Source organism: Lactuca sativa, chromosome 8 (assembly GCF_002870075.4).
Source record: "Lactuca sativa cultivar Salinas chromosome 8, Lsat_Salinas_v11, whole genome shotgun sequence".
Classification (NCBI taxonomy): Eukaryota; Viridiplantae; Streptophyta; class Magnoliopsida; order Asterales; family Asteraceae; genus Lactuca; species Lactuca sativa.
The window spans coordinates 311,339,894-311,351,371 of record NC_056630.2 but is presented as its reverse complement, the minus strand read 5'-3'; the positions used below and the strand labels follow the sequence as shown (position 1 = coordinate 311,351,371).

At 39.1% G+C, this 11,478-nt stretch overlaps 1 protein-coding gene across 1 annotated transcript; it reads right to left on the bottom strand.

Annotated features, from left to right (window-relative positions):
• Nucleotides 1-9,804: 9,804 nt before the first annotated feature.
• On the bottom strand, nt 9,805-10,986 carry LOC111911080 (uncharacterized mitochondrial protein AtMg00810-like). Its single transcript, XM_023906866.2, has one exon. It carries the CDS (start codon nt 10,984-10,986, stop codon nt 9,805-9,807), a length of 1,182 nt encoding a protein of 393 aa, XP_023762634.2.
• Between the last annotated feature and the right edge of the window lie 492 nt (nt 10,987-11,478).

The window sequence follows — 11,478 nt, the reverse complement described above, 5'->3', positions numbered from 1 at the left end:
TCATCATAGTCAACTCCGGGAGTTTGAGTAAAGCCCTTCGCAACCAATCGCGCCTTATATGTGTGTACATTACCATCCACGTCGGTCTTCTTCTTGAAGATCCACTTGCACCCAACGGTATTACGTCCGGGCACATTATCAACCAAATTCCAAACTTGGTTGTCATACATGGACTGGATCTCACTGTCCATTGCCTCTTTCCATTTTGCAGACTCCGGGCCTGCCATGGCTTCCTTATAGCTATTAGGTTCATCTAAATTTATTAGTGTACCATCACTAATATACATGTCCCCTTCGGTAGTAATATGAAAACCATAAAACTGGGGTTGAACTCTAACTCTTTCGGAACGCCTAAGAGGTAAGGACTCGTCAATTGGTTCAGCCGGAGTTTCCTCCTCGGGTTGAGTGCCAGCGGTAGAGGTTCCTTCATCAATCGACTCTTGAATTTCTTCAAGCTCGATTTGCCTCCCACCGTCTCCTTGGCTTATGAGTTCTCGCTCTCGGAAAACTTCTCTCCTCGCAACAAAGAAAACATTGTCCTTCGGTCTACAGAATAGATATCCAAAGGATTTCTGTGGGTAGCCGATGAAAATACATCGCTCACTACGAGGTTCGATCTTGTCGTGAGTATCTCATCTTACGAAAGCCTCACAACCCAAAACCTTGATATGTGCTAACGAGGGAGCCTTCCATGTCCACATTTCGTGAGGTGTTTTGGCAACCTTCTTAGTAGGGACTCGGTTAAGGATATGGGCGGCAGTCTCTAAGGCATACCCCCAGAATGAGATAGGTAGTGAAGCACGGCTCATCATAGAGCGGACCATGTCTAACAATGTACGATTACGCCTTTCTGCCACACCATTCAACTACGGTGTCCTAGGTGGCGTCAATTGTGAAACTATTCCACACTCCTTGAGATAGTCGTGGAATTCAAGACTTAGGTACTCTCCTCCTCGATCGGATCTAAGCATCTTGATTTTCCTGCCCAACTGATTCTCCACTTCATTCTTGAACTCTTTGAACTTTTCAAACGTTTCATACTTTTGCTTGATTAAGTAGATATACCCATATCTACTATAGTCATCGATAAAAGTCACATAGAAGCGGTTCCCATCCTTTTAATCTAAAGGGTCCACATACATCGGTATGTATGAGGTCCAATAAACCCTCACCCCTTTCACATGTACTAGTGAAGGGTGACTTGGTCATCTTTCCAAGCAAACAAGACTCGCATGTGTCATCTTCCCTAAGGTCGAATGACTCCAACACTCCATCCTTTTGGAGTTGGGCTATGCGCTTCTTGTTGACATGTCCCAGACGACAATGCCACAAGGATGCTCTATCCATACTATTGAAAGAATCCATGCATAAAACATCATTTCCTAGGTTATCTACAATCATAACAGTTTCATAAATTCCATTACATGGTATTGCTTCAAAATATAAGACACCATTTAGATAAGCATAAATAGAACCATTCTCATTATTAAAAGAAAATCTAAATCCTTTTCTAAACAAACCATGAAATGAAATAATGTTTCTTGCCATTTCTGGCGAATAGCAACAATTATTCAAATCTAAACATAAACCATTCCTAAGCACTAGAGAATACACTCCAATCTTGGCCACAGGCGACGATCTTCTGTTCCCCATGATTAGATTTATTCTTCCATGCTCCACATCCTTATTTCTTCTTAGTCCCTACAATTCAGAACAAATGTGGTAACCACACCCGGTATCGAGGACCCAAGAAATAGCATGAGATGAATCATTAGATTTAATTGTGTATATACATGCGAAAGACGGCTTGATCTTTCCTTCCCTGATGGCTTGCAGGTAGTCTGGGTAGCTTCTCTTCCAATGCCCTATTTTGTGGCAGTGGTGGCACTCTGCCTCCTTTGGGTTAGGGTTAGGCTTAGCGGGATCAACTTTGGTCCCACTAGAAGAGGAACCATCTCGGGACTTTCCCTTGCGGTGGCTCTTAGACGGAGCCTTCCTCTTCTTGCCTCTTCCTTGCCCAATGGCCAAAACAGGAGCAGCGGGTGGATTGGGAGTGGGTGCAACAGACTTGTCCTTGAGGTTGCTCTCAGCAACCCTAAGGAGACCTTGGAGCTTACTTAGGGTGACCTCCTCCTTGTTCATGTGGTAGGTCATCCTAAATTGATTGTAACATGGAGGCAAAGAGTGAAGCACCATGTCGATTGCGAAGTCTTCCCCAAAGTCAACATTCAACTTGCGAAGACGATCGGCATACCTCTACATCTTTTGTAGGTGCACGGTTAGAGATTCTCCATGACCTATTTTGGCGGAGATCATGTTAGTGAAGATCTCGTAACGTTCCTGCCTTGCATTTTGATGGTATCTCTCCAATAAGTCTTGGTGCATTTCGTACGGATACATGTCCTTGTAGGACTTTTGGAATTCAGCGTTCATTGTGGCTATCATGATGCAATGAACCTTCGTTGCATCACGTTCATGAGTCTCAAAAGCAGTCATTTCAGCCGAAGTAGCGATTTCTGGGTTGATCTTCTCGAGCTTCTCATCGAGGACATACTCCTTGTCCTTGTAGCGAGCAATCGTGCGAATGTATCTTATCCATTCGCTAAAGTTCGTCCCATCAAAAGTCACCTTTTGGCAAAGGCTCATCAATGTGAACGAGCTTGCAGCAGCGTTGTTTGCGTTCGACATCTACAAATAGAAAGGACAAAGATAGATTAGAATTTGAATCCCTAATTATCACCCAATAAGAAAAATTAGGGCTAGGATCCAACAACAATATTTACATATTAGAAAAGGGATGCCGTAATCCAACATGCAAACAATTTGAAGGTAAGTGAATGACGATTTACTAATTCTCCACCATGAAAACCTAACTTTAAGTTCTAAATGTATTGAGAATTCCTAGGTTTCGATGAGATTCATTGAACTTTTCAATGGCATGTTTAAATCTCGATATGCCGCTCTCGTTTGTGACTGGGATACCGAGGATCACAAAGTGGGTGTGAATTACCATGCAAATTCATACAGTGCCTTCATTGTAACAATCACCTATTCGATGTGCCAGTAAACCACACACGCTCCATCGAAATATGATAAACAATGAATCACCCTTTGCCACCTTTGCTTAGAACCAATTAGTGTGCCGGTAAACCACACACGTTCCACTAACTTCTTAGCAAGGGTGCAAAGTGTAATTTCATGGGATTGCATCAATTCACTTTTCCTAAAGTAACTAGGATTGGGAATTTTTTTTGAAAAATATGTAGTTACTTTGTATTTCATATTATACTTTTAATGAGGAGATTAGGTTGCCCTATCCTACCCGTTCGGCTAACGACCCTCCACCAATCAAGCAAGCGGTGGGTGTGAGTGTACACCCATTAAACGCCATTTTATAGGCCGCAACCTTATATACACCTTATAGACCGACTTCGTGAATGAGGCCTACTAACGGCAAGACTAGCATTTTAATTATACATACATACATATATATATATATATATATATATATATATATATATATATATATATATATATATATATATATATATATATATATATATATATTAATCTTGTAATATTATATTAGTATAGGGTTGAATTTTAAACTTGTAAAATTCTAGGGTTTGAAATTTAAATTGTCTAAATTAAACTTTTAATCACAAAACATAAATTTCAAAACTTGAGGGCAAGTTTTAAACTTTTCAAAACATAGGGGATCAAATAACAAATAATCCAAATTAACATTTAATCACATAATTATCCATATTTGATTTATTTAATTATTTCTTGCAAAATAATTTACCAATTTAATTGAAATAATTAATCAATTATCACATAAGGAAATTATTATTCAATTAATTGATAAATATCTTTAATTAGGTCAAGAATATACTCAAATATATATTAGAATCAGATTTATATTGACCCATTAAGATTAAGGTAAGTTTCCAAAAGATAAACAACAAGAAATCCCGAAATTAGCTCTTTCTAACGCTCGAACACGCCGAGTACCACAATGGACTCGCCGAGTTGAGGCCTACTCGCCGAGTCCACTATGGAACTCGCCGAGTTCATCAAGCAGAATGACAAAATTCAAATTTTGCAAGCAACAATCAAGCAACCAATGCATCAATTCAATAGAAACCAATCAAGGCTCTGATACCACTAATGGGTTTTAGCCATATGAACATTCCTATGTGCACATACAAACCCTAACGCTTGGATCTAGGTTTCTCTAATTAAACATGCATTGTATCCAAGACTTTTGAACAAAAGATCTAGGTAATAACATAAGAAAAACAGATCTAGAAGATTACCTTAAATCACTTGCTTGAATCTTCTTGTCCTTGGAGCTTTAGAGTCACAAGTGTCACTCCTATAATGGCTTACAAACACCAACTAGCAAGAGGATGATTAGAGAGAGGAGAGAGGAGGAAGAAATCGGCCAGGGTTTCTTTAGAGACAAGGGTGCCGATTTTCCTTAACCCCTAGGGTCTATTTATACTAGTGAGGCTCCTCGGGGTTCACCCTTAAACCCTAATTGAATAACTTAGGCCCTAAGCAATCCAATCCCCCTTATGATAAGCTTTGGACGAATTCTGGGTCTATCCTAAGCCCCCAAAACCGTCCACCCCTTATCCTTAAGGGATTACAGCCCAAAGTACAACTATCATACAATTGACAGTTTATGCCCTTCTATTTAATTAATCTCTTTAAGTCACCAAATTAATTCCTAATTAATTTATGACTTATATTAATCAAATAATAATATTATTATTCCTTATATTATTCTCATAATATATTAATAATATTTCTTCTCTCATTATAAATCATCCTGTCAAGTTGCTATGGTGAAGGCAACCCAAAAGGACCATGCACAACCGGGTCAAATACTTGTCTAATATAGTTGCAACCTTAGACACTATTCCAACAGAAAACGCATCAGTAACTTGATGTTATAAAACGTGTTGTTGTGTACAATTTGATGATTAGTTAGTACAAGCATCTAAGTCAAATTTTATTTGTTCCTTTTAGTCCTTGGAGGATTAAAAGCGATATCTTGGGCCCCTTGATGATTTTTTTGACTTATGTGTCGGGCTCGGTCAGAATTGAATTGTTGTGTTCGATTAAGTTCTATGTCAAACAAATCGTGAATTGGGAAACAAACTGTTGGACAATAAGTACGACGTTGTTCCATGTATTTGTCCGGTTGATATCTTGAACAAAGGATTATATGATCACTTATCTAAAATGGCACGATTGCTAGTCGGATCCTGAAGTCATACTTGCAACTATAGTTATTAGAATTATCCAAGTGGGTGACTGTTGGATAAGGTGTCTAAGTCCATAACTATAATTGGTATGTACTTGACCCGATTTGGCATGGTCCATTTGGGTTGCATGGCATCAGAACAATTTGGATAGAATTTTGTGAGAAGAGGATATTTATGGTTTATTAATATATTATAAGTTCTGATATATTAATATGAATAATTTAATTAGTATTGATCAAGAATTGGTTTGGAATTAATTTTGTGATCAAAAGAGACTAACTAAATAAATGGGGATTGATTTGGTAAATCATTCATTCTTATATGGTGGCTTATGATCCATAATTCTTCATGTTGGGCTAAACCCATATGGTTACCCATGGATACTCCATGGAGGTTAAAACCCATGGATCATGAGGAATGTTGAAAGGCATGAGTTACATGGTGTAACCCTAGCACACTATATAAAGAAGCCTCATCCTTGTAAAATCGACAATTAAGAGATACTAGTGAGGGCTAGTAGATTTTGGTGCAAAATAATCTTCTCTCAAGTTATTCCAATTGTTGGTGGTGTTGTGTGAAGCATTTGAGGCATCAAATTTGGGGTGCTAGGCTCACAAAGTCTTAAGGAATCCAAGATATAAGAAAGGTATGTCATTCTACTAGTTTTTATATTACATATACCCCATCATATGCTACTTAGGATGAAACCTTGGAAAAATAAAAGTTTGCATGTATACTAGAGAAAACATAGATCCAAGGTTTGTAGGGTTACATGCACACCATAGGAGTGTTAGAATGCTCAAAACCCAACAATAGCATTGCTATGCATGATTCGTTGTACTCTACTAAGAAAATCCACTGCATCCAACGCAAGGAAACCAAACGTATCAAATGTAAATGCTATGAACATGTGTTGATTTTCCATGCATGATTTCTCATGTTTTGTGACCTTGCATGTGGCAGCCTTTAATGCCCTAACTCTCAAGCCTACGAGAGGGGATACCCCTGTAAGGTCCACGCATGGATGCTTCCCTCCAGCCCATCCAAAAATCAAAACATTAGCCGATATAAGGGTTGACCTTCCTTATGTTGGGTCACTCAGGAAATTAACAGGAACCTCTTTCTTGGCGGAAACCCCGACATGCTTAAATATGTCAACCAAAACATCCCTAACCATATCGTGCATGTATTTGAACCCCAAGATTTCTTTGCAATGAACTGCATGCTCTCCAAAAGAGCCCAAACTTGTCTTGCGTCACACTAGACACATCTCGTCGGCTGGGAATATTGGAATCATGAGTCAATATTTGAGGATGGTACGATACTCCACAAGAGATGTATGTTGGTCGAGCCCATTTATAGGGATAGCTAGAAGAAAATCTTGAGCATGTGGTGCACGTAAACACTGGAAAATTGCTTTCTGCCGAACTGTCATGTTGAAATGCACTTCCATATCTTGGGCAATTTTACTAAAAAGGGCACTCACCAGTGTATTCTGGGATTTAGGGGGTGTCCTTAGTAGTAAAATTGCTAAGGTCAATGTCCGGATGCTTGTTACGAAGAGAGGCTAAGGCACAAGCATAATCAGAATCCATGCCATGAATGTCGCTATCTTGTAAGATGTGGTCTTTAAATACCCAAGATTAGGCCCTTGAGGCAACAAAAGCATATGAGGTAGCCTCTACTACTGAGTATAAACCCAAACGACCAAACCGAATGGTTAAGGAAGCAAGTCGCCATTGTATGTCATCAAAGGAAGGGCCAATACAAACCACAATGTCCTTAATCGCCCCGCGCAACCCATTATCAAAGAACAAAGCCGCCTCCTCCATGTGAATGGGTTGGCACGTCCTCAGCCTAAAGATGAGTTTCGCAATACCCATACAAGACTGAAGTAGAAGGAGCTCACTCTACGGATTAGACAATTGTGGAAGAAGGCACATCAAATTTACAGTGTTTTCAGCTCTCTTTATGGCTATGTTGCTAATGAAATTAGCATCTCTATTAACAGCTCCACCAAGAAGTTTCACCCCCAATGGTGGCCTCCCGATGCCAACCGGAAATAACCCCTCACGCAGCTTCCTACCATCACACGAGGTCCAAAAGAGCTCTATTTTCTTGGTATTCAATTGAAGTCCCAATTTTTGGCTCATAACCTTAATAATGTCTAACGCTTTGGCCACCGCCTTAGAATCTCCAATAAGTGTGCCATCATCAAGGTACCATGCATGGAGAAGAAGCTTGCAATTGTCTCTAATATTATGCAAGAGCGGGTGCAACACAAAGGCAAAGAGAAGTGGTCCCAAAGGGTCTCCTTGCTGAACTCTAGTAGATGATCAAATATGCGTGTCTCTTAGATACAACCTTCCTGATTGACCATATTGGAATTCTACCCACAAAGATATAGAAGGGCACCTCAATTTGACCTCATGAAGTAATGTAGATCTATCAACAAGGTTAAAATTATTAGAGAGGTCCACGGTAAGCATTGAAAGCGACCCGTTATTGTGGCGCTCATTCAACACCCTGTTGGCACTATGTAATACGGTTTTAGCGCCGCCAGACACCCCGACCCTGAACTGAAAAGCAGTGAGATACTTGGCCATTTCTTTACCAACACCTTTCATAATTTAACTCCTAAATAACAAAAATAACTCAAACTTAAAGGAAACTAAAACAAATTACGTTGTTGTATAAACAAAAAACAAAGAATGCATCAAAGAATCAAATGAAATAAAAAAACAAAAGAGTCAGAGAATTGGACCCAAATTGAGCTGCTTCCATGTGCCAGTGGACCCCATTTCTCATTGTCTCTCAAATGTCTCCAAAGTTCAATGAATGTCAAGCAATGAAAGTTAAGCACAGGGCAGAACAAGAAATTTCCGTTAGGGGTGGCACAAAAATTTTCCTCAAGTTCTCTCCTAGCGTGTTTGCAGCTTCAAGAAAAGTCCCTATAACTTATGATCATAATGGTACCAAGCACTAAACACATATTTAACTAGTAAGTGTTAACAAGATATACTTACAAGTTGTATCCATCATCGGACAAAGCATTGAAGTCACTTATTATGTTTACTTCACCTTTTGATGTGGTTAACACAGTTGTTGCATTGAGAAGTATTAGAGTCATGTCCTCTTTGGAATTGAGTTAGATTTTGAAGCTCCATCGATCATCTTCTTTTACATCAAGAATCAACAACAAAGTGATTACCCAAGATGGTCATTAAGTAGGATAAAGAAACATAAGTTATTTAAACACATACATTTGTTGTGCAACAAAAATAAACAAAAACATGTCACTTTTTCCTAAACTTTACCTATAACTTTTGTTTTGGGAGAACTGTCTAAGAGATGAACTGACATCTGAAACCTTTGCAATAGAAGATTCTCTCAATAACTTCACTGAGGGAAATTGTGAAGGGTTCCCTTTAGAACTCATTTTAAATTGGCGAATTTATGGAATGTGCTTTACAATTTTTCGCATTTGTGGGTTTTAAAAAAACCAGAAGTCATTTCCAGTTTCCTCTCACATCGAACCCGGGCCCTAACGTTGTTTTGACGCACGAAAAAAATGCATGATACAATGCCGCTTTGATTCAAATTCGATTCCCCTCAAGTGGTTCTTTCAAATTCCTTCAAAATACACAATCACATATATCAAATCCTTACAATCACTAAAACAATGCTTTGCAATTTCTTCAATCAATTTCCCTAGTACCAAGAATCTCTATCGATTTTCATTAAAGTGAGGCTAAATCGATTTCTGGGTTAGTATTTGTTTGCACTGAATTTTTGCTATCAATTCCATCTGGGTGCTTCGGTATGTATTTTATTTTCATGATATTTTATCATTTGTCTTCTCGAAAATGAGTATCTTATGATCATTATAGAGTGTTTAGAACCTACCGTGGACCTACAATAGGAGTGGGATGTTACTTCAGTGGGGTATGTTCTTGTTAAGGGTAATATAAAATAATCATTGAGAGAATTTCATCATCTGCCTCTTGACAAGAAAGAAAGACAAGAAGATGGATATGTTTCTTTCTTGATTCATTTATCTCTGCCTCTTGTTCTTTTGTGATTATTTCTTCTACAACCTGGTGGATTATATGTTTTTCATATATCTTTCTTTCTTGATTTAAACCCATCTTTTATTATTCTCCAGATATCTTGAGATTCAAACAGAACACTCCAATGATAGTAGTTTCTCATGTTTAATTTTGGAAGTTGTGGTGGGTGTATGATGTTATCCGTACATGATATCTGATGGCTCTATACCAATTTATTAATTTAAGATAAGGAAACAACAATGTACAAAGTGTTAATTGCTAAATAAATGATCTTTATTAGCACATTGATAACTGTACATTCATAAATGAAAACAAACGGATACATACATATTTATATCTGATAATGGTACACATCACACCCAATTAGGTGGAGAGACTTATGATTTATAGAAATATAATTTACACATTACAACCTCAAAGAATTAAATACTATACATAAAGATATACAGGAGTAGCTGTTAAGTTTGTCTAATATCCTCCCTTAAGCGAAACGGTGGCGGCCCAATACACAGCTTTTCTCGAAAGAACTCAAACTGATGACATGGTAAACTCTTTGTAAAAATGTCGGCCACTTGAAGCTTGGTCGGAATGAACTTGGTGTGAAGTTTACCGGAAGACACAAGTTCACGAATAAAGTGATAGTCAAGATCAATGTGCTTGGCACGTTTGTGAGAAATAGGATTTTGAGTGAGAAACAAGGCACTTTGATTATCACATAGAAATGTCGGACGGTCCGGTGGTAGCGCATGAAGTTCTTGCAACAAGTGAGTGTTCCAAATAATTTCCGCGGCAGTGTTGGCCATTGCTCGATATTCAGATTCACAACTTGAGCGAGAGACAGTTGGTTGTTTCTTGGCACTCCAGGATACAAGATTGCCCCCGAGGAATATCGAGTAACCATAAGTGGAACGACGGGTCTCGAGGCAACGAGCCCAATCAGCATCAGAGTAGCCCACAAGCGTGGTATATGACGGTTTAGAAAAGGAGAGTCCGAAAGAAATCGTACCCTTGACATATTGCAGAATCCGTTTAACTGCTTGATAATGTGGAATAGTAGGGGCTTGAAGGAATTGACTAACTTGATTGACTGCATACGAAATATCTAGACGAGTGATCGTCAAATACTGAAGAGCACCAACAAGGGATCGATAATGTGAGGGATCTGAGTAAGAATCACCACCGGTAACAAAGGCCGTGTTAGATGCAAGAGGAGTTGAAACTGGTTTAGCATCGAGAAGACCTGCTCGATCAAGAATGTCATGAGCATACTTTGTTTGACTGAGAAATAGACCATTTGTGGTGTAAGTGGCTTCGATCCCAAGAAAATAATTTAAATGACCGAGGTCTTTGATCACGAATTCGTGGTGCAAGCGATTGATGATGGAGCGAATAACCGTGTCATCATTTCCGGTCAAAATTAAATCGTCAACATAGACCAATAAATATAGCACACACGAGTCACGTTTGAACACAAACAGAGAAGGATCAGCCTGACTGCATACAAACCCAGTGCTAACCAAAAATGTGCTTAGACGATGAAACCAAGTGCGTGGGGCCTGTTTGAGACCGTAAAGAGCTTTATGTAGACGACACACATGACCGGGAAAACAAGAATCATGAAAACCCGGTGGTTGTTCCATGTAAACGGGATCAGCGAGGGTACGTACCATGAAGGAAAGCGTTATTGACGTCGAGCTGATGAAGAGACCAACCATTAATGACGGCCAAAGAGAAAACAACGTGCACCGTGGATGCTTTCACCACTGGACTGAAAGTATGTGAGTAATCAACACCTGGAAGTTGACTAAAGCCTTGGGCAACTAGACGAGCTTTATAACGATCAATAGTGCCATCAGAATGATACTTAGTTCGAAACACCCACTTACAACCGACTACATTGCGATCCATAGGTCTAGAAACCAACGACCAAGTATGATTTTTCCATAGAGCATTCATTTCAGCATTCATGGCAGTCATCCAGTGGGATTGCGAAGCAGCAGAAGAAAAGGTAGTCGGATCATGCTGAGCAAATAAGGCACGATATAAACCATGTTTAGTAGTGTGAGCAAGATCTACTCTGTGATTTGGTTTGAAAATCTCGGCTTTGGCCCGTGTAACCATGGGATGGCTAA